At 40.1% G+C, this 23,924-nt stretch overlaps 4 protein-coding genes across 4 annotated transcripts in view; 3 read left to right on the top strand and 1 right to left on the bottom strand.

Annotated features, from left to right (window-relative positions):
• LOC118335480 (trypsin-2) overlaps window positions 1–975 on the top strand; it is a gene marked incomplete in the record, with an annotated part of 1,765 nt that extends 790 nt beyond the window's left edge. The window contains 3 exon segments of the mRNA XM_035671776.1: window positions 436–466; window positions 560–661; window positions 795–975. Coding sequence (XP_035527669.1) covers window positions 436–466; window positions 560–661; window positions 795–842 — 181 coding nt within the window.
• A 2,218-nt stretch (window positions 976–3,193) lies between these two features.
• On the top strand, window positions 3,194–4,983 carry LOC118335805 (trypsin-1-like). The gene is made up of 5 exons (XM_035672245.1): window positions 3,194–3,575; window positions 3,676–3,812; window positions 3,923–4,024; window positions 4,772–4,863; window positions 4,974–4,983. Exons 1-5 carry the CDS (start codon window positions 3,329–3,331, stop codon window positions 4,981–4,983), a joined length of 588 nt encoding a protein of 195 aa, XP_035528138.1. The 5' UTR covers window positions 3,194–3,328.
• On the top strand, window positions 4,776–7,385 carry mrpl17 (mitochondrial ribosomal protein L17). The gene is made up of 4 exons (XM_035672919.1): window positions 4,776–4,863; window positions 4,974–5,166; window positions 6,717–6,785; window positions 6,896–7,385. The coding sequence occupies exons 2-4, from the start codon at window positions 4,993–4,995 to the stop codon at window positions 7,148–7,150; spliced, it is 498 nt and encodes a 165-aa protein (XP_035528812.1). The 5' UTR covers window positions 4,776–4,863; window positions 4,974–4,992; the 3' UTR covers window positions 7,151–7,385.
• Window positions 7,386–11,479: 4,094 nt separating this feature from the next.
• Window positions 11,480–23,924, bottom strand: part of tmem145 (transmembrane protein 145) — a 40,031-nt gene continuing 27,586 nt past the window's right edge. Inside the window, exons 9-15 of the mRNA XM_035672918.1 lie at window positions 20,910–20,990; window positions 20,438–20,516; window positions 18,964–19,057; window positions 16,720–16,892; window positions 15,897–16,017; window positions 15,319–15,507; window positions 11,480–12,749 (exon numbers count right to left, since the gene is read on the bottom strand). Coding sequence (XP_035528811.1) covers window positions 12,510–12,749; window positions 15,319–15,507; window positions 15,897–16,017; window positions 16,720–16,892; window positions 18,964–19,057; window positions 20,438–20,516; window positions 20,910–20,990 — 977 coding nt within the window. The 3' untranslated portion in view covers window positions 11,480–12,509. The remainder of the gene's footprint in view (window positions 12,750–15,318; window positions 15,508–15,896; window positions 16,018–16,719; window positions 16,893–18,963; window positions 19,058–20,437; window positions 20,517–20,909; window positions 20,991–23,924) is intronic.

The raw sequence follows: 23,924 nt of genomic DNA, 5'->3' as shown, positions 1-23,924 counted from the left end.
CGCAAAACAGTAGCATGCTACAAGAGCCAGGGTAGGAAGTTACACTGAAAAGGACAGATGGGGATGTTCGGCACTGGGCAAGCTTGTCCTGTCACAGCTGTGAATAAAAGAAAAGAATTAAACCTGGAGCACATGCAAATTAAAACATACAATGTGAGACACAATGCAGGAAGTTTTATCTCACTGGAGCTCATGGTTTTTTCCCATCCAGAGCTGCTGCACCGAATGTTGGCCACACACGGAGGCGTTGGTGCGGAAGCGCAGCGGCTTTTGCACGTCGTTAGTGGCGGCTTCTCATTGATCAGGCATATGTCCAAGTTTGTCGATGGTGTGAGACTTTGTAATTGGGGGTCGGTTACACGAGAGCTGATGAAACTGCTCGGTGGTTCTCGGTGACGCCTGAAAAGTTTGTTTGCTTCTCCAAAAAATGCCAACATACCTGGAGGGAGGCAAGGACTCTTGCCAGGTACGTAACAAGTTGACTCTGCAGAGGTCCTTATCCTAGACCAGTGCATCTCAGTTTTAACACAACACATCTTTCTTATTCGCTCTCTTTAAGGGTGACTCTGGTGGCCCCGTTGTGTGCAACGGTGAGCTGCAGGGTGTTGTGTCCTGGGGATACGGATGTGCTGAGAGGGACCACCCCGGTGTCTACGCCAAGGTAAACCTAAAATATATCTTTATAATAAATTATATAGCTATTTGAAATTTCACATTGTGCATCCCCAGTTAAAATTAATTAATATGCCGCTAGCTGTTCATGCTAACACACCTTGTTCTGTCTCCATTCCCAGGTCTGCATCTTCAACAACTGGCTGGAGACCACCATGGCCAGCTATTAAGTCTGATCCTGTGACCACTATCTTACTCAGCTGCCTTTCTTCTGTCATTCTAACAACAATGTTGTTGTAGTGTTTTGAACATTGTGCAGTAATTTTCCATCTGAGTCAATAAAGTCTTACATCTTGACTTCAACACAATTTGTTCTTTCTATTTTTGCCTGTCTTCCTACAATGCTAAAAAACATGCTTTGATACTCCACTATTGCTTACTGCTCTTCAAGATTCAAATAAGGCAGTTACTGATTATCTTACATCTAATGTACACTTTATTTGACATCCAAACTGGTGAAATGACAATACAAACATATGCCATATTTAAACAGTTTAGAGTTAACTGATGACGATTGATACGCAATGTTAGGTTTTGCACAAACAAACAGGCAATGTAAGTCAGAGAATTGATAATTTGTTATATAAATTATCTAAAGTTGATCCTTTTAAAGCTACCATGTGAGACTTTACTGCTTAAAATATTACAACAGGTGTTAAAATTAGTTTGAAACCCTTATGTGACCAGACATCTTAATGCAGAATCTCAAGTAGTACCTGAACCTAAATGTCAATGTCATTCGTGACATTATGCGTTATAATTCTTTTTATATTTTCTGGGGCAATTGAGGCTAAATGCTAAATGTTCACACTGTTTCTGTTTCCACAATTTAATTTCACCAGATTTTGAGAATGTTTTTGCTTTATGATGCATTCTCATTTTAAAATGATAACTTATGACTTAGGTTCTTTTGATTTTAGTCAGTATTACCAAAACTCTTGTCAAATATAAGCAACTCTGCAAACAGCCCATTTCCTTGAGAGAGTCACGTCAATCAGGCAAATTTATTTATAGAGCAAACAACATCCCAGCAGAGATATGAAATAAATAAGCAGATAAAAAAAGTACAACAGACAACATAGAAAGACTGTTGTTATGTTAATAATTGTGAGAGAATATGAAATAGCAGAAAATCCTTTCCCTGACAGACATCTGAAGCAGAGACAGAGCTGATAAAAATACTGACTGAGTAAACACAGTCTGGACAACAAGATAAGATGACAAAACAGTCCTGGAAACCTATAAAGAAATAATCACAGCAGACTAGACTGAAATGCTCTTTCGTTTAAAATGTGACAAGTATAATTATATTATAGAGGAATACTGTGGAAATGTAATTGGGTAACATATTTAGAGGCACAATATTGGACTGTATGTTACAAACTGAGTAGTAGTAAGTAAGTAAGTGCATCCCAGTGAATGCGACAATAATACTGCCTCAGTGTGCTGTATTCAGTGATTATTACTGTTGTTTAACTTAATGGCATTTTTTGATTTGACAATATTTTACTTTTTATTATTCCCAATAATAATAATTGTGTGTTTATTATATCTGAGTGTAATTGCTTCAATTGTTTTATTAGTGGATGTATTGAGTATTTTTATTCTTAGTACAATATTGTTCTCATGATATTCCACATGATCATGCCATTAAAACTGAACTGAATTGCACTTAACTAAATTGAGAGAAATAATTCATATATGCATTTTGAAGTAGTTGCTCTGTAGAGCATTCCCTGCAGTTTACATTTGCAAAGGCCAGGGCCAGTCAATGAGTCCGTCTGTGAGAGAAGCTCCACCTGGCACAACATCTGGGGCTGAGTCAAGGTCAGAATGCTGATTACAACCTGTACAAAACATACTGTACTGAATTCAAACCAGGCAGGAGAAACAACGGATCAAACTAAAATTATACACAAATACAATTCATATATACATTTTGAATATGTATATATGGTGCATTTTGTGACGGAACTGAACAGAATCCTTTAACCAGAGTTCCATTAAAACTATGAAGTCCTGTTTTTGCTAAATTTTGAATAAGTATGACAAAGTTTTCCCATAAGGACACTTTTGGTTGATTGTGATTGGTAGATAGCACCAGGGGTGTGTCTCACCAGCTGGCACAGGTTAAAGCAGTCAATAAAAACCCAACATGGGTCCAGGAAAATCTTTGCATCTCCATCTACCATCAACCAGTCATGAGGTCTCTGGTCTTTGCTCTGCTCCTAGGAGCCGTGTGTGAGTATGGACCACATTTAGAAAGTATCAACATGTAGAAACAATCTCAGACTATATTTAGTGTAGGAAATACAATGTCTTTTTTTAAAAATGCTGAAAATTTAGACATACATTAAACAGATTTTTTTTTTCCAGTTGCTACTGAGGATGACAAAATTGTTGGAGGGCGAGAGTGCACACCTCATTCTCAGCCCCATCAGGTGTCACTGAACTCTGGATACCACTTCTGTGGTGGCTCCCTTGTCAACGAGAACTGGGTTGTGTCTGCTGCTCACTGCTACAAGTCGTGGGTGCTCCACAAACATCATCTCCAAAATAATAAAACAACAAATAGGACAAGTTTCTCACAAGTCATCCCACTTGTTCTCCATTCTCTCCGTCTCACTCATAACTTCTGTTCCTCTCTTTTAGCAAAATGGACATTGTCCTTGGGGATCACAACCGTTGGTTCATGGATGGCAATGAACAGATCATTCCCGCTTCCCGCGTGATCCCTCATCCCAACTACGAGTCTTGGCTGGTTAACAATGACATCATGCTGATCAAGTTGAGTAAACCCGCCACCATCAACCAGTATGTGCAGCCTGTGGCTCTGCCCAGTAGTTGTGCCCCCGCTGGCACCATGTGCACAGTCTCTGGATGGGGTGTGACCATGAACTCCTGTGAGTATCAAACACTGTTTCCACACAGTTCTTCTGTTATTCACTCTGCATCTGTCCATCCATTAATCGTCCTTGTGTGTCTGGTTCTGAATCTCCACAGCTGCTGATAGTAACAAGCTGCAGTGCCTGAATATCCCCATCCTGTCTGTTGAGGACTGTGACAACTCCTATCCCGGCATGATCACTGAGGCCATGTTCTGTGCTGGATACCTGGAGGGAGGCAAGGACTCCTGCCAGGTGTGAATCTCTGCTGTTGCAAAGTGCACAAAATATTTCTGACTTGTTTAGTAACCTCAGCACTTAGTTGATACTTACTTTCCTACATGTCTTTGTTCCTCTGCTCTCAGGGTGACTCTGGTGGTCCTGTTGTGTGTGATGGTGAGCTGCAGGGTGTTGTGTCCTGGGGCTTCGGGTGTGCAGAGAAGAACCACCCTGGTGTCTATGCCAAGGTAAAAACAAACATTAATTTCTCTTTCGTGACACAGAAATATTCTCAAAGCCTGATGTGACATGACGATTTCAATATGCCTTTTCCATTCATGTTTCCCTTTCTCTTGCATCAGACCTGCATTTTCACAGACTGGCTGCAAAGCACCATGGCTACTTACTGAGACCGGTCCAATCATACCTGTGTTACAAATGGTTCTATACTGTCTGACTGATTGATGATGACTGATGTAATAGAGATTGAAATAAAACAAGTAGGTGTAACACCTACATTTTTAGTATGTGCTTTTTGCTTGTATATCTTTCTCTTTCCCTCTGATCTACCTGGCAAAACTACAGATGAATGAAAATGAAAAAAATAACCAAATATTACTTTGTTACTGACTTTGTTACTGTGTTACGCTGTATGTTTTCAAAGTCAGTTACCATATTATTGAGGCCATGCAGTCATAGCAATAAAATAATAGATACAACAGAATAAATCATGAAGAAATAGTACAAATAACCAATAAATAAGTATGTGGGGATCAGGAAACACAACAGATACTGAGCATGATTTCCCCATTAACAGTTAATTATAAACTAACTAACTACAACAGCTCTGTTACAAAGAAACAAAAACACCCATGTGTCCTCTATCACGTCTTTTTTAATAATCGGAATAACAATAATATCTTTATATTTCGCTGTGGTTCCTTGTTTTCATCGTGTCTGGTTGCAGTGCGTTTAGCGGAACCGTCGCTCCCCAGTTTCACGAGTTTCAAGTCGGACACATTCGACGACGCACCACCAATGTCAAACCCCAGCAAGAGCTGACCCCAGGATCGGTTCCCACACTGAGGTAACTGCTCTATTATCCACAAAGAGGACAGTTTGATGAGATTAATCTCTTCAGGTAGAAACGTTTCTCCCTTTATGTAACGCTTTGGATTTCCGTCCCGACTCTCGCAGGCGAATCTAACCGGACAAGATGCGACTCACGTTGCAAATGTTGATCTCCCATGGCCGGGTGGCCCGGAAGATGGGTCTGGGTCCACATTCCCGGATCAACATGCTGCGGAACATTTTGACAGGACTGGTCCGACACGAGAGGATAGAAACCACCTGGGTCCGAGCCGATGAAGTCCGCTTCTACGCCGAGAAGGTAACGACCACCTGGTGATGCTGCTAGGTAGCTAACAGTAAGCCAGTGTGACAGTGATCAGCCTCAGTCAAACTGTAAGGTACAGACTGGGGTAATCAATAATGTATCTGCTTCTCATGACCAATCAGATAACTGATCATTTCACTTTTCTGTATTTAAAAAATGAGTTCATAACCTGTAACCTGAGGGGAAAGAAATGTGGTAAACATTTTAATATTCCTTGTAACTTTTTTTTAAACTGACATCTCTATTGTTAGCACAACAATATAACAAACATCTGACTCTTCATGTGTTCATTTATGTAACAAACATACTTTGGCTTGCATCGAAAATAAAGCCTATCAAATATTTTGCATAAGAATTCAAAATAAATGATCATTATCAAGCATTAATGTATCAGCTAAACTGCAATTATCAAAAATAATACATACTAACATAAAATGTACTATTATTGGCCGATAATTTATTGTCCTGGTAATTATCGTGGATTCCTGTGACATTTTTCCTCCTGGAATTGCATTGTGTTGTTTGAGATCAATATCAGTCAGCAGACATCTGGTGAAGGTTTTGTCTGAGTGGAGAAAGAAAAGTCATTAATTACGAATAGAAGTGTGTGAAACCTTCTGTTCATGGCTGGGAAATATCTTACGTGTATATTTTAGAACCATTTCTAGCTACCGACTCTAGCATGATTTAATGTAAAGAAATGTACTTTTTGTGATGTGCATATTGTAATTGAAAAGAAATATTATAAAGGAATACAAATTTATAACAAAATGAGTCATTAAACAAGCAGATACAAATAATATGAGCACACTTCATTCCCAAAATTGTAGTGGATTGATAAAATGCGACTGAATTTTCCTCGTATTAAGGTGTATGTATGATTTTTATCTTCTGATGTCATGGTCAAGTGATTCAATAGGACCCTTCAGATACATTATTAAAAGTCAAAATAGTTGCAAAGTTATAGAACTTAACATAATAACATAATATTGATAGATGAATACTTAGATATACATATATAGACATACAATGATATATCATGATGTGTCTGTTTTGAGTGGTTTATTACCTTTCATCCTCACACAGTTAGATCACTGTTTCCATTAAATGATCCAAACAAAATATTACCATTTATCTAACGTATGATGCTGCTTGCGTTGGTAGATGTTGATGTGTTATTCTTATTGTCACAGGTTTTTTTTGTAAAGCCCAGCCATGCTTGTGATCAGTGTAGTCCGTTTTTAGAAATATGTGCACCGTGCAGACTGATAGTGATTGTGATGAGAGGAAAGTTGTAAACTACTCCTGCAGAACCCCTGAGACCTTCACCAGGAGGCTTTAGGGTTCCTGGACGTAGTGTGACAATGACTGCACCACATGAGCCAGCTTGATTCTGCTTTGTCCCAAAATGCTTATCCCACATTTTCTAACTTTATGTATTTGCACTCATTGAGAGTATTTTTATATGTAGATAGGAGGACTGTTTCTTTGTTCTACACACAATGGTTCTGACTGTATCTGTTTTCTTGTTTTCTTTCCCCCAGCTGATTGACTACGCCAAAAAGGGAGACACAGATGAGAAGGCAATGAAAATGGCAGATTTTTGGCTGACGGTATGTTCGCAGTTCTTCTCAAATGTGTGAAGTTACACACTGTGTCCCTCTGAATGTTAAACAGTCCATCTGAAGTCGTTGTTTAGTTTGAGTCTCCTTCTTCTCCCCAGGAAAAGGATCTGGTCCCAAAGCTCTTCAAGGTCCTCGCTCCACGGTTTGAGCCTCATTCGAATAGCTACACACGGATGGAACGCATCCCCAACAGACAGAACCTGGACAGAGCTAAGATGGCCGTCCTGGAGTACAAAGGCAACCCCTTCCCGCCTCTCTGTTCTGTGAAAAAAGATAATGAACTCACTCTCATCAACCAGCTGCTCAAAGGCTACAGAGAGGAAAGGGAACAACAGTTAGCTGCAAAAGCTTAATTACAGTCATTCGGTGTTGGATCAGTGGTAGTGGTCACTGAAGGGTGATGGTTGGGTGCTGAGAAGCTTCTGGGGAGTCACTTGCAGGTGCTGCAGATTGTGGCTTATAGAGACTGATGCATATCTTCACCAGAACAACAGTTTCAGCTTCCGAGTCAACCGAAGTGATAAAAAAAATTCCATAAAAGGACATTTATGATGATTGTGTATTATTAAATATTATTTCTTAACAGAACTAACAGACTTTTTTGCTTTGTTTCTTTGTTCACTTAGTCAGCAGGTTTGCCCTTTTTAATGCAGGGAAATACAACAGCAGCACGCATTAAAGGGGTACTTCAAAAATGTATTATTACACTTCCGTAGAGTTGGAGGACATGTGAGAGCAATTAAAGATCAATAATGAAAGCAGCAGAGGCCAAGAAAACTTGACTTTTACGTCCTGGACACACGCTGCTTACATGCTGTGTGAGTAGTGTGTGGCGGCTGCCTCGCTGAACCGCTGCAGCTCGCAGGCCTGTGGTGTCTACACACAGAGAGCGTTTCTGCTGCTGCTGCCAGCCCCGTCTTTCTATACTGAGTTCGCCTTTGATAAAATCCAATACAATAAAAGCTGTGTTAACAAATTAATGGATTCTGTGCACAGAATCGCTAGAGAGGTTTTAATCTATAACATATACAGGAGGTGTTAAAAAAAAGAAGACATTTCTTTTTAATGTTTGACATTCTAAAGATGAACAGATCATTTTCACTATCTATTTTTGCTGGGAGCCGCTCGCAGAAAAGATGATCACACGGGCAATGTGACTGCTCTAACCTGTTAACATTGGTGCCAAAATAAAAAAGCAAGGCAGTCCAGACGTGCTGCAAGTGTGCACAGTTTGAGTTGAGTCCCCAGTATGCGCCATGCTCCAAAAAAAAACAAAAATAACTGGGTCCTACATTTGGACCCAGTTTGGACATAGCATCTTTCACTAGACCCACCCCACGTTTTTATGCCTTTCAAGCTCCACACCTGCAGTTTGTAGTGCATGCTTTCTGTTCGTTGTCTTTAAGCACAAGCGGAGATAACTGATGACATCAGTATGACATCATCAGGTTGTGTTTTTTTCCAAACTTTGGAGGCCTCCCTGCAGTCACAGAAACGCCACACTACTGTTTACACTGGGTAGTAGTAGTACTCTTTGACAACTGAGCTTTATCATTATTTAACATCATGGACATGTGACAATGAAACCATACTTACACAAAAATATTATCTACTTGTAAACCAGTACAAAAGCCCCAAAATAAGTACCAGTTTTGTAAAGTGTCATTTCAAAGCCATAGTTTGTGGTTCAGTCGGTTTTTCAGAGCGGACATTTTGACCTGTAGTAGCAGGTGAAGCCCAGGTGTAACTACTAACATTAACGGTGCTTCCACTCCGTGTTATTAATTACACCTGTGCTGATCAAGCTGTGAGAGGGTATCTGCAGGTCTTAAAAAGCACTGAATACAGTTCCCTCACAAAAAAGGCTATAGGTCATTGACAAGTCTTGGATTTAATTTGCAACAGTGGTTTGTGCTCGTAGAACAGCGGTTCTCAACCTTTTTCTTTAAGCCATGGGTCGGCAAAGCTTCAGGCCTTCTTGATTTTAAGGCGTGTAAGAAAAGAATATACATATTAGTCCTATACCTCAGTATTTGGTTCACTTTTGTATAGAAAAGTAAATGTAAAGTGAAGTAAATTGTACTACAATACATAATAGAGAGAATTGTATAAAAAATTCCCTAAACAGGAAATAATCTGCTTAAAATTCATCTAAATTACTCGTTTTACACAAAATATTCATTATTTGGGTTCATTGTACAGTTTTGAATATAATACGAAATAGAATAGGTGTCCCTCAAGGAGAAAGGTTGGGAACTACTGCTTTAAGGGACCCCTTGTCTATCACTGAGTAAACAGACAACCCCTGACTAAGTGACATATTTTATGCATATTTCATATTATATTCAAAGAACAACAATAACAAACAGTGAACACAATAACTGCAGGAAGTCTGTGTAAAACGAGTGATTTGGAGGAATTTTGAGCAGATTATTTCCTGTAAATTGCTGATTGGAGATGAGTTTTCCTGATAATTTTAGCAACTTTTTATAGACTTAAGTGTTTCCTTCTAATTGTTAAAAATCAAGAGCCTTGCACCCCCCTCCCCCCGGTTGGGAACCACAGTCAGAGAAGGCTGTTTCAGTTTAGTCAGTGCCTTCAGACCAGTAGATAGACCCTAACCCTAGACTCAATAGACAAGGGACCATTTTAGTGAAAATTAAAAAAAGTTGTATGTAATTGATTAATCTACCCATCTATCAATTTCCACTTATTTAAATCTCTGTCATGTCACTTGATTCATTATTTTGTATTTTATATTGTTATATACAAAATTGATTTCAAAAAGGGGATATAATGGTTTTCTGTCATTGTTTTACTGGTATGACATTGAAAATGTTATGAAATTGCATTCTTTGTGGTATTAAAATGGTCTTAGAGAATCCTAAATTTAAGTTGATGAACACTGCACAAACCCTTAAAAACATGTCTGCAGTAAAAAAGGGTCCATTATGCTTAATGCAGATGTAGACGGATGAAAAATGATCAAATAATGAGAGATGTTGGGATTCTTCCTTTTAAAAGACTGGCAGCGATTAGGCTGAAATCCATTTACAAATTTATACTGTTAGTGGAGAATGAGTAGAGACAGGCACAATTTGTTGTTACTCTGCACTTCAGCAGTCACAGCAGAGCGGGATACTGGCAGCGACTGTGAAATAATTAGGCTAGCCTACATCAGATTGTGACCAGCCTGGAGTCTGTCCCTGTGGTGTTTTACTTTAATGGACTCTTGTAATGAGAACAAATTCTAAATATGATTTACAGATATTAGATAGACTCCCTTGGACACATGCCCTTGTCCTACCTGGAACAAAGACACACTAGCCAAATAATACACACACCCAGACAAGGCCTCTAATAAAACCATATTTTTTTTATTATTTGGGCAAAAAGTGTATATGTACAGCGTATTTAGAACTGTCATTTGACTCCATTAAAATGCATTTGAACAGTGCTTCAGTGATGTGCTCTTAACCAGATCGCTCTGAGTAGCCTAAAAGCTGTGCTGTTTTCTGTCATGCATACATAATCTCTTTTTCTTCAAGTTCCCTCCCCTTAAGTGTGTCTCAGTCCTGTAATTGTATGTCAATATACACAAGGTTGAAGCAGTGATACAGTATCAGAAGGCCTGTCTGTTAGTCGAGTCGCCCAGTGTCTATTCAGTCAAGTCATGACAACCATAACAATAGACAACAGCAGACAAAATGGCAGACATGCCGAATATAAACCAGACACATAATCAGAAATAACAACTAGTACTCTAATTCAAGTATCATTCTGTTTCACAGACTAAGTTACACCTCTGACTACACTCTTACAAGTGACACACCACAGTCCTAACATCCTAAAGTACTCCATTACAGCAAGATTGCCATTGATAAATCTGTGGACTATTAGCTGAGTACCACCATTTTTATGAATAGGAAATAAATGAATGGTCAAGACAAAACTGAATTTGTTAGTGTCCCTTCAGTTTCTGAATGGCAGGAAGCTGGTGGTAAACTCAGTTTCAATGACACTCTTACATGACTTATCAACTTCAGTAATTCAATGTTAACTTACGTCGACTAAGCATGATACGTTCCCTAAAATATCCCGGACAGTCGGATGACATTTTCAGACTGTATTTACAGGTGTATGCATCTGTGCACTACTCGATGTGGTGTGAATACAGGTTTCAAAGCAGTCTTATAAGGTGACAACATCACGAATAAACAGACTAAGACCAGGAACATTAAAGTGCTCCATGCAGGACAGACAAAATGTACAGTTGTGTTGCCGTTTTCACAGTTCATCTACAAGGCTTTTTTTTTTTGTCATAGCTCAATGTTAGGGGTTACGAAACTAGTAACATTTGCTCAGCTTTTCACACGGTTTAAACATTAAAGTGAGATAAAGTCAACAAATATTCATGTTTCAGGTTTTAGACAGGGGTGAGGATAAAGTTACTTGTATTTTGAAAAAGGCAGCGTCCTGCTCTCAGATCATGGATATGTTGTCGTTGAAAATAAAACTCAACAAAATGTGTACTGCAGCATTCCAGTAACTTGAAAATCACCCCTGTCCTTGTGCTGTATTGCATCAGTACATTCACCAACGTCTACATACACAGAAAATGAATTTTTTTTCAGCAGGCATATTCTGCACTCCAGTGAAAAGTCAACAGAAACCGACTAAGTATAACATTGGTTTTATATTGTTTCAGACAGCGTAAGAGGGTTTTTGATTGGAATAACAATTAACAGAATTTATCCAGTCAAAAATATACTAAAGCCTATTGTATGTATTTACAAAAGTATAGATTTCAATACACACAATAAGCGAATATTGTATGGTCACGTGGAGTACATATATCAGCTTTTTGAACGGGAAATACAATACAAACATGCGCGTTTTACGAGTACCTAGAAGTGCCCACAGTAAACGTGACATTTTACATTTACACATCAGCATATCAATCCAGAATAACCAGCTGCAATGAAGGCATATAAGAATATAAATAAAATCAACAAACTCCATATAGAGTAAATATCTATGCTTTATCAAAATGTGTCAAACATAAAAAGTATTTTTTTTATTTGTTTTACATTAATTAGATAAATGTAATGGTATGAGATTCTTTTTATGGTCACAGCACCAACTGGAATGTAATGATGTGTTGGGGGGAAAAAAAAACATGAAAACAAATTTCCTTTTTTTAAAATAAAACTATATAGAGTTTTAGCTCCCTTCAATTTTAGCTATTTACAAACTCTTCCAGGCAGACCATCAATGCCTCATGAATTTTTGAATAAAAGTATTTCAAGAATTTTGTTCATTTCCGCATCGTGCACAGCTATCATTCTATTGCTCTGGCTACATCCACTTTGTCATCTTTCTCCCTCTGTGCCTTTTACGGGTCAACATCAAATATTTATTGCTTCTTTATTCTTTAACAAGCTCAGCACTCCTATCTCACAGCCATTTCCCCTCACTCCTCCATTCGGGTTATTTCCATTCACAGGTGAACTGGGACCGTTTAGGGATTCACTTTTCTAATGGTTTATCTTCTTCGTCCATCCAAACCCTTTCCCCCTTTTGTCTTTAAACAGTAACACTTTGATTTCCACTCTGACTCTTCCTTTACTTTGAATTGTCATTCTGTCCGTTCCCTCCGTGCCTTCCAGTCTCTCCCTCTGTCCTGCCCTCTGTCCCGTCTTTCTTTCCATCTCATGCCTTCGTGCCGAACCCTCCTCCTCCACCACTCTGCATGCTGAAATACTCGGTGAAGGAAGGGAGCCGGGGCGGCAGCGGGGGCGAGCGTGCGGCTGGGCGTGGGGGTATCGGAGGTGGAGGTGGGGGCAATATTGACATCAAGTCAGCAGCAGTGGTGATGATCTTCTGTTCGCTGTTCCTCGGTACCTCGGGTCCTTTACGGGCCACTGTCTCTTCCACTGTCTTCACCGCATCCTGCAAGGAAGGAAGGATGATTGTTTTACACTTTTGACCTGGTTGGATCATCTGGATGTAGGTTACATACATGTGTTGCCCTGGCCAGAAAGTGAGACCTTTTCAGTATATCACACTTTGACAGCTTCCTCTACAGTTTACCGATGCAGGGGTGGTTATATAGGTTGAGGTAAATTACACATGTATTGGCTTTCCTGACCTCCTGTTCAGTTACTTTACTCTCCTCAACTACAGTTTATGGAACCTGACCCTACTTTATATTAGCGATAAAGTTCAAATGATTATAAGTAATTATTATTTTTATTATTGATTAATCTGTCAATTACTTTCTTGATTATCTGTTTGGTCTACAAAATATCAGAAAACAGTGAAAAATGTGCATGGAAATGTCCTATAACTCAAGGTAATTTCATTAAATGAAAAAAGCCAAAGAGATTAAATTTAGTATTTAGTATAATGTACTGTATGGTAAGAATCAGCAAATTCTCATTAATTTGGTGCCCTAAAATACTTTTAGGGTATTTTGTCTTTGCTGTTGATTGAATTATAATTAACATTGCAACACTACAGAAATCACAAAATAATCAAACTGATCAAAGCAATCAGAATCAGAAATACTTTAATAATCCCAGGGGGAAATTACTTTTGTTACAAACTCCAGATATACATANNNNACATACAACATATAATATATTTAGAACATATATATAAATATATGTATAGCCTAATGAACTGGGTTCCACTCTTATGCATTACAGTATCTGAAACGTTGCATATGTGTAAAAAGCAATAACATTTCAGTAACTGGTTAGATTAATCATTAATTAATTCATCTGGTTGTGGAAAGTGAAAGTGCTTGCCCTTTCCTCATTACCACCACTGAGGGGCCCCGGGTCTTAACCCCAGCTGCTCCAGTGGAGCTGCTCAGTGGCCTCAGCGTCCTAGGCCGTTTCCCAGTGTGAACAGGGCACATCAGGACATTCCTTAAAAGAGAGTGTTGCTCTCAGTGAACTCCCCCCAAACTAATAAAAGGTTAAAACAAATGTGGTTAACAGAAACAGCTAGAAATATGACATTATGAGATAATTTAATTGTGATTCTGCTGAAATTTGATTAATCATTGATAATTATTACCCAGTCGTTCCTCCATGTTGTTTATATATAAAAAAAAAAAGACATTAAAAACACCTTCCTAATTAATTTGATTGTTCGGAACCCACTCCAGTTCTTACTTGCCTTTATTGCCATGTTTATACTGTATCTAGTCTTTTTTTTTTATAGCCCATCTTAGGAAGACTAATGGCAAATTAGTTTTATCTGTAAAAGGTTTTCTAGACAATCTTCAATCTGGCTTCGACCACATTATAGCACAGAGACTGCTGAAATAACCTAAAAATTCACCCTTCGGGGCCAAACACTGCTAAACAATAAGACTGCATGCCACACTCAGATTTACTTTGCTCATTCACCAAATGACCCTGGTCCAATAGACTCACTGTGTCAGTGCAAGTAACACACATGCAACTATATTTCCTTTACTTAAATAAAGACGAGACTGAGTGCATTCTATTTGGCAACAAAGAGAAGAGGCTCTTATTGCCCACCTTGATACCATGGTAATAAAGACTGAAGGCCAAGCTGAAAATAGTGGTGTTCGTTGTACTTTTTGCATGGTCTTCCCATTTTCTGTAGATGTCTGCATGTCTGTTAGATTTCTAACTAAAGGTAATTTCTACCTTACTGTATTTGCCATGACTTTGTGTCAGTTGTCATGCTGGTTGCACCTTTGTGTTTTATATTTCCTGCTAGTGTCTGCACATTGTATCAGTGTATATAAAGATCCAGAGCTCTTCTTCCGTCACTCATTTCTGTGCAGTATAAAAAAGTAAAGAGCAAACTTCCACAGATTTGAAAGTTTCCCTTGCTAGACAATTCATCACAGCAAACACGACACCTTAATTTGGTCTTGTCAGAGTTTCTATTTAATCATTATTTTCTTGTGCCCAAGTGTTTTCATATCAGAGCGTGTGCTATGTTACGCTGTGCTTACTGTCATTCACCTGGAGCCCACAGGAAGAGACGGCCGTTTCCGCCAAGAAATAATCCTTAAAATCATGTCCCCTTGCAAACTATTGTTACACTGATGCCTTCTAATTTGATGCATCTTTGTTAGATGAGACAGCAGTTAATTTCAAGCTAGGTTTGCCACTGTTTGCATTTTGAAAGCATCAAAAAGATTAGATGTAAATCTAATTACATATAGCAAGCACTGCAAAATGAGTCGGGGGGCATTTAAACAGGATACAGACGCACATACTGTACACGAGCTAAAATGTGATTCTTGTATTTGCCTTTAACCTGTTTCTGCATCTTTATTCACTTCACTTGTTCATGAATGGGGCATCTTTAATAGATATCAATGAATAGTAATTGAGACTTAGTTTTCACATGATCTTATCTCTTCAGTCTTTTGCATAAAAACAGCACTTGCTCTTCTGTGTCTTCAGCTAAAACAATTCCAACTCAGGATATAAAGCATGCATTCAAAAACATGTAAAGCTAGACTCACTGATTGGATGGAGAAGAGTTCAGTGAAGTTGGGTTGAGAGTCTCCCAGGAAGGAGCTATTTCCATAGGCATGATGGGGAAAACTCTCTGCCCCCTCACCTCCTTTTGGACTGGACAGCAGGATCCCAATCTGGGATGTCCGAACATGATACGGGAAGTTCTTATTGGCTGCTGAAGGTCGTGTGATAACCTAGGGGCAAAACGATGTAATGATATAATGATTTCTGCCGATTCTTACATATATAATCGATATATGAATAGTATATGTAGCAGCTAACACAAAGCCAGAGCATTTATAAGGTCCAAGGAAGAAGTGGGAATAGCAATGCATGCAGTGAGCAGGAATATAAAAGGACATTTGCGTGAGCAGTACGGCCCATTAGTAAAGAACAATGTGTCGAAGGTGAGAAGGAGATAGATAATGATGTGTGGAGGAGACAATCAGCATGAGGCAGTTATGACTCAAGGATAGTGAATAATGTACGACTGACAGTGGCAATAAGGACTCTTGAATAATGTGAACTATGTAGAAGTGCAAGGGTCTGCATGAGCGTGCGTGTATGTGCGTGTGGTACGAACGAGGAAGACGATGTGAGCGTAGAGGTGGATGCCGAGCTGAATGCCGTTGACAATCTTTTCCCGGGCCCAACGAGGAATCCCAAAGTTGGCGATCAGAGCCATAACAGGCACTGCAAAAAACCTGAGGAAGACAAGTGAGTAGATTTAGGATAATGGTGTGGGGGAAAACACATTAAAAGACAAGATGAGAATGGAGTTTGATGGTGAGAGGAAGAGAGAGTAGAGATAGATGTAAAGCACAGAGAAAGAAAGATGGGAGGGGAGGAAAGGAGAGGCGTAGATAATGAGGCGGGAGATAGCGGCAGCAATGAGAGAAATACAGAGATAATATTAGTCTTTGTAATCGACTCTTCATTTCAAGCCCATGCTATTATACACAGTGAATGAAGGGCAGAAAAGCTGAGCAGTGTATATAGAAGGGTTTTTCTCGGGATGAAAAAAACGTTACTTTCCAGTACAAAGCTTTAAATTATCGAGCACACATATGGCAGAATAAATTATTCTAATGGGAGAGACCTCATCAGCAAGTAAAAATAGATATTTTCCTATAGCAATCATTCGCTCAAGTACAATTATCTACAGTGTTAGTAGAGCGCAGAGGTTGGGCTCACAATGTTGTAAAAGGGTAGTGTAAGATAAACAACTTTTCATTCCCGGACCGCGAAAGCTATCTTGTGCACATTTTTTAACAGAGCAGCATAAATCATTCAAATTGAAGAGACCTCAAACAAAGAATTGTGTATTTTCCTACTCCTGCAATCTCTCGCTCAGGTGCTATTATCCACAGTGAGGGGCAGAGAAGGGGAAGCTGTGCATGTCTCACCATAGTGTGTATGTGGTAAAGAAAGGGACGTAGAAGGACTGCTTCTCAGGGTAGTGTTTCAGGGAGACCAGCACGGCGTAGCAGAACCACACGTAGGCCAGCAGCTGCAGGCCCATCAGTCCGTAGCCTGCAGGGCTGTCGTAGGCATACAGCACTTCACCTGGGTCAAAGAACTGGCGCAGGAACACGAGCCGTTACGCCAAAATGAAGACACACACATTGAACAAGCTAAACTTTTTTTACACAAAGTAGAAGAGAAGCATCTATTGGCTTGACTACACATTGTACTCTGTGCCCTAATTACTAAGATGGATTGCTCGTTTTTCAGCTGATGCACTGTGAGCCAAAACTCAGCTTGTAGCACTCTGTGTGAGTCTTTGACATTGACACTTTTTCCCCACAACTAGGTCATCGGCATATGTGCGCACAGGTTGTGTGTGTGTGTGTGTGTGTGTGGTGCATGTGCTTGTGTCTGCGGACACTAGATTGTATTTCACAGTCCAGTGACTGGATAGCATTGGCCACCATACAGGGTTACCCTTGCTACATAATGCATAGGTCGGACAGCTCGGTGTGGAGCTTCTTGGGATCCAAGCAGCCAACCAGAGCCTGTCAGATCCCCCAACTGCAGGCCCAGTACCAGGAACACTCTTCAAGTCTTTATTTCAGTTCCAATTGTAACCTAGTTTAGCATATTTTTAGCAGAAGCTCCCCTGAGTTTTGAGCTCTTTAATAGCAGGGACAATGTAAGAGGGCAGGCGGTAGATAAATTACACTGCTTCAGATCCACATATTGCAGTGAGAGAGATGGGCTATAGGCACCAGCGTTAAATATAGCACGCATACTTCCACTGCACTATTCCCACTGGGTCATTACCACGCTGTATTCAAAAGACTGTAAGCCACTGTCCCTAAATGTACCATCATTCCATCTGACTGTGCTGAAACCTCTGCAGTATGCAGAGATGTATGTAACTGTAACACTCCTGGGTGCGTTACTAATTCATAAGCTCATGTGCTCAGCATCATAGCTGGTGAAATCTGTTTCCGTCTTCACATACAGAACACAGAGACACAGTATAGTTAATGAGAGTGGAGACTTCAGTGTGTTGATTAGTAAGTCTAACTTTCCAATCCCAGGAAATCTTAAAGAAACTCATTGATCTAAGATTTATTATCTCAAGTACAGTGAACAAGTAAGAAGTTCAATCCACTTTAGTTGTGTTTGTAGTTGGAGCTGCCTGTCAGGATCCATCATTTGTAACTCATCCCTTATTTATCCCTCAACAATCAACTTGCATGCATATTCATAATTAGCTATGTATCAGTGTAACGAATGATTTGACAGAAAAAAGTCATTACAGCCCACGTGGATCTGTGGGCCCAACTCCTCCGGGCATCATTATGAGATTATTAAAAAAAAGCCAAAGAGAGCAATAATACGAGTGCAAATGTGGCGTCAAGCATTAACAAGTCAGACATCTCGCATCCAGTCATCCTGACACTGTCACATCTGAAGAGGAGGAATTCACATTCACTGAGATCAGAATTTTTTTGATGTTATTAGTGTGCAAATTATAGCTGCCACTAAAGATTATTCCACTGATGATTAGCCTGTCAAATATTTCCACAGTTAACTGATTAATCTTTACGTCTATGAAGTGTCAGAAAATCTTTTAAAAAAGTCTTATTTTTGTTCTGTCTACTCAATAGTCCAAATTTAGACACAATAGACATGATATAATAGATAGGAAAACAACATGTCTCTATGTTTGAGAAGCTGAAACCAGTGGAATTAAATTTATAATCAAAACAGTTGATTCATTTTCCGCTCCAGTAAAAAATAACTCCCTCTTCTATTGACAAACTTCTAGCTCTTCTTACTTGTACTCATGACTGACAGGAATTTTTCCTGGTTGCCAGCTCATATTTACATAAAACCCAACTAAACATGACTGTGGCACACAATTATTGCCAATATAGCTGTTGGTGAGGAAAGTAGAGGAGGTGAGTGTTGAGTAGTCCTGAAACAGGTAGTCAACTGATACGTTTAAAATGAATTTCAAACCATTTTGATAATAAAAGAAAACAAAACGACAACAAAGTGTATTTGGGATTGAAGGCATCAACTCTTAAAAAAAATCCATATATTAATTAATTATTAAAAACAATCATTAGTTGTAGCCCCGGTGGTGTCTATAGTGCAGTGTGGGTAATGTATTGTGTGTGGGTGTAGTGCTGTACCTCTGCCTCGTAAATGAAGAGGATGACATAGGTCATTGTGTAGACTGTCATGTAGATGCTCAGTTTAACCGACCCGCTGTGACTGATCCTTGCCCTGACACAAACACACACAAAAAAGGGGGTCAGAGGTCACACAGAAGTTACCCGAAGATAAGAAAAAAAACACACACACACATGCATACAAAATCGTGCATTTGGTTCTTTACACTCAAAGTAAAAGATAACTTAATCTAATAGCAGCTATTCAACACCAAACAGCACAAAGCACTGGTGTGCTCAACTCGTGACTTTTCTATAAATAAAATGGCTGCAAACTCATGGACACCGCTGGCTGTGAAAAAGCCTGTCCACACTCACCAAACAGATATTAATCCTTCTTTATTTGCACAGCGGCAGTCAACAAATAAAAGTATTTCAGCGTTGAAACTTCATCATCATTTCAAACATCCTTTTGCTCACAGTAATTCGACACCACACACCAGAGAAAACATATCAAAGTTGTGTGGTAGTTATCACCAAACTGTCAACTTATCAGCTACTAGAGATAAACAGATGGGTTTTTAGCTGGATGGTGATGCAGTTTTAAGTTTATTCACTGGGGTTTTAAGCGGTTTAATCACTGAGAGAGATCACAGAATCTTCTGAACCCAGAGGAGGATGTAATCCTAGACTCCAAAAAGCAAACTCAGTTTATGCTACAAGAGTCTGGAAAATATCCACAGAGATTCAATTGGGCCCGAAGCAGGATCAATTTTTCAACTATGAGCAGTGGTTTAGATGAGTCACCACAAATCAAAACCTTGTGAACAGGCTATTTTTTCCTGTTTTTTTTTCCTGATTTTTAAAAAGCATCATTATGCCCTTTTCTCACCCACTTCTGGGGATAGCTTGGCAGAAATGTAACCACATTTCAAGAACAGCTGGCATGTTTGATAACTGGACTTTCACATTGGAATTGGACAACTGAAAAGGCCACTGACAGTCGGCGAGTAGGGCATTTGTCCAGTCAGGTGTGAGATGGATACATGCTGATGTTCCAGCAAAGGGGAGAACTCATAAATCATCTATTGTGCGGGCTATCTGAAATGATGCCTGTTGCAGGCAAATGTTCAGTAAACCTTGCCAGAAAACAATGAGTAAACCAAAAATTTGGGCAGGGCAAATATAATACTTCAGCCAAAACGAAAACATCATAAAGTTTACAACATAGCAGCAACAGTCCCAAACGTATCAGGTGTTCATCCACACCATCAGACCGAGCACACTAACTGAGTTTTTGACTGACACCTAACATTGTCATTTCATGAGATATAGTGTTATGACTGTGACAGCGAGGCCTGACAGGTGAGAGACAGTAGCAGCATAAACACACCCACACAAGGTGACATCCCAGGCTCGCATAAACACACATAGGCATAAAGAAATACATGCACACACACACACAGGCTGCACAAAAGAAAGTGAAAACCCCCACCTGGTGACAGTGAAACCTTTGCCCAACAATATGAGCATCAGAAGGAACACCAAGAAACTGACGGAGAACAGTAATTTCCCTGGAGACAGACAGAGAGGAGGAGAGAGACAGAAAGTGAGAAACAGAAGACAGAGGGGGTAATTAGGCTGTGGCTTCCGAATCTGTAATATCAGAGGGGAAAGATATAATCAGGTCGCCACACATATGTGTGCACACACATACTGGCAAAATCATGGATGATCCTGCCTGTGCCCCTCAAACCAGCTCTTGCACTTCTTCACCCACATACACACATCCATCCTCGTCCACTCATTCATTCTGCTCAGGCACATAGGCAGTGTCAGTCAGTCAGTCAGTCAGTCAGTCAGTTCATGCAAGTCAGTCAGTCAGTCAGTCAGTTCAGTCAGTCAGTCGTCATCAGGTCAGCTCAGTCAGTCAGTCAGTCAGTGGCCGATGCAGGAGAAAAACTCACCGAGTAATTTCAGGCTGCCGTTGCCGACTCCATCTCTAGCATACAGGCCCCAGTAGACACAATGGAACAACAGGCTGAGCACTGCCAAACGGAAAACATGCAGGGAGGAGACAAATAAGAGAAAGGGAGAAGGAGGGAAAGAGAGAAGAGAGGGGAGGAAGGAAATGGGAGAGCAGCAGAGGGGGTTGTTGGGGAAAAAGAGGAGAAAAGGTAGAAAAGAAGACGCCAGAGATAAGAAGAAAATAAAGAACAGCGGAGAAAGGGAGATGATAATGAGGAAAGAGAAGGGGCAGGGATAAGAGAAGTGGAAAAGACAAGTGAGACAGTAAAGAATTGATAAAAGGAGATGAAAAAGGGAGCAGAAGGTTTGAGAGAAATGGGAGGAGAGAATTCAGAGGTGGCAGGGCAATCGAGAAGGGATTTGGAAGAGGGACAAGCAAGCAAGAAGGAAGAAAGCGAGATAAGGATTGGGAGAAGAAAAAGGAGAAGATAGGGTGAGGGTGAGGAAGTGAAGGGGGGTGTTAGTCAGTAACAGCATGCTACACTGAGCACAGCACGGCTGTTTGCAATAGGCCAATAGTTCCCTATTCAGAGCGCTAATAAGGCCGATAATAATCTTGGCTCGTTGAAGTTGGGGATTAAAGGTATGGAGAAATGCCGGCCCAGCCCAGTGCAGGAGGTCCATTGTCAATCCTTGGGGAGAGGGTTTGTGTGTGTGTGCTGGTGTGTGGTTTATCCCCCGTTTGGCCATTTGGGGGCCCATCTCCAAAAAAGGGGTGGGCCCCCAGGGGGGTCCCCACCAGGGGGTGAAAAGAAAATTTGTTGGGGAGGAACTTGGGGGAAATGAAAGTTATTTGGGTTTGTAGGCCCCCTTGGGGGAGGGGGGGAGGACCATCTTAAGTTGGGGGGAGGGAAAAAAAAACGCGGGGTTACTCCAGGCCCCCCCAGTTTTTTTTGCTTTTTAATCCCCCCTCCTTTTTCCCAAAAGTTTCCCCCCTTCCCCCCAAAAAGGGGGTCCAAAAAATACCCGCAGGGGGGGGAAAAAAAATTGTGTTTTAAAAAAAAAAAAACCCCCCCTCACCCCCTCCTTGCTGGTCGGGCTCAACATCAACAAGCCCCTGCTCTCCCGGCGGGCGGCCAACAACATCTATTCTATTTTTCATATAATATTTCCAAACCCACAAACGGGCCCCCCCACCCAAAAAAAAAAAAAAACACCCCACACCCAACAAACGGGGGGAGAGAAAACCCACAAAACCACACAGGGTTCTATCACTAGGCACTCTCTCTCTACCACAGAGAAACATTTTCTTAAATCCACAGTCTTTATACAATCCTTTATAGGGTACCATCTCTCAAAGGGGGAGGCGCGCGGCGAGGCGCCAAACCCCATCTTATCATTTTCTCTCTCCTTTCTACCAACTCATTGTACCTCGCGGCGACAACCAAAAAAAAACGACAAACAAAAGGGGCTCCCCCCCCCCCCACATACTTCTCTCTCCCTTTCTATATTTCACAAAAAAAAAAGGCAACGAGGGGGGCGGGACAAATCTCCACTTACAACACAAGTATCCATACACACAATTAAAAAACAAACCCAGAAATTTTTTTTACCAATTTTAAATTCATTCAAACTAAGAGGAACCAATTCAAAACTGAAAACCTTTTATTGTAAAATTTCCACTTGACACAATCTCTCCTCCTCTTTATTCCAAAGTACTAATATATTAGAGTCAGACCTCATAATTAATTCAGAGCAAGCACCCATGGCAACACTCAGTTCCTACCCGCACTTTTGCCCACTCTAGTCTCGCGAATATTGCTTTCAATGTAAACTTTCTAAAGGTATAATACAAAATTTACTATAAGGGTTAGAGTTAGTTAGGATAGAAAAGACAGACCATTACATCGCAACTCAAACAAAACCTACACCATCGCCATGCAGGAAGCCCCATCCATATACTTTGGTCCGGTAGTATTCCAGGAACTGAACACAGCTTAGCTGCTGTCTGAGTCAGTAGAAATAATCTGCTCTCACCAGAAGAAACCGCTCGCACCAAATGTGGTGCTACCTCAGACAAACTTTACAGGAAGCCAACCCCCCACTTACTGATAATGAACTGATACTGAAATAGACTTGATATTAACCTTTGCCAATACTTCTACCCACATGACCAGGCCTACAGAAGTACTTATGCCACTATTATACAGTGATTATTATCACTTCCCTTAGCTCCTTTTTTCTGATGAACACGTACAGACTGCAACAAAACAATTTAAATTATGTCTTCGCTTAATTCCCTTATATAAAGACTTACTAACATAAATAATAACGACCAAAACGAGCAACAACACACAACCCCACCAACCACAAACCCCATAAAAAAAAAGTGAATGTAATATTTACCTATAAAGAATAGCAACACCCAAAAATGGAAAAATTGACTTAAATATTCGGCTTTTTGCCAAATTATATAATACTCACTCTCCAGAATTTCCAAAGCCTTTATCATCAATACTTGCCTCCCATTAGTCTGGGTCAAAATCCACCGAAACCATCGACCCTGCGTTGTGGATGACAGTTGAACCCCCATCTAGGCAGCATGATTCAGAAACATATTTCAAGTCAAGTTTCTGTTGAAACCACTCAGACGTTTACGTTTTTTCCTGCCCACATGTCAATACTATTTCACTCCACCTCCCATACCCCATATCTCCCTTAGAAACTCAGATTGCTGTACTGTCAGCCCACCTGAATCCATTTCACAGTAAACGTATAGACATCGGCTACCGAATTGGTTTGCATTGACTCAACACTCCGCATTCCCCTCTTTGTCTCTTCCTTTGCTTAAACAAGTCACTACAGTCCTTGGCGAGCTCGAAACAGCAATAGAAAGAAAATCACAAATTGAATGACATTCCCCAAATTTCCCACAAAACTAGTATCGAACATAAACCCTCCCATTACATCCATTTATATATACCATTAACCATCTTTACATCATTACAACTGTT

This window comes from Morone saxatilis, unplaced genomic scaffold (assembly GCF_004916995.1).
Source record: "Morone saxatilis isolate NCDOM2014 unplaced genomic scaffold, NCSU_SB_2.0 Contig24, whole genome shotgun sequence".
In the NCBI taxonomy this organism is placed as follows: Eukaryota; Metazoa; Chordata; class Actinopteri; family Moronidae; genus Morone; species Morone saxatilis.
This window is presented reverse-complemented; position numbering and strand designations above follow the sequence as displayed.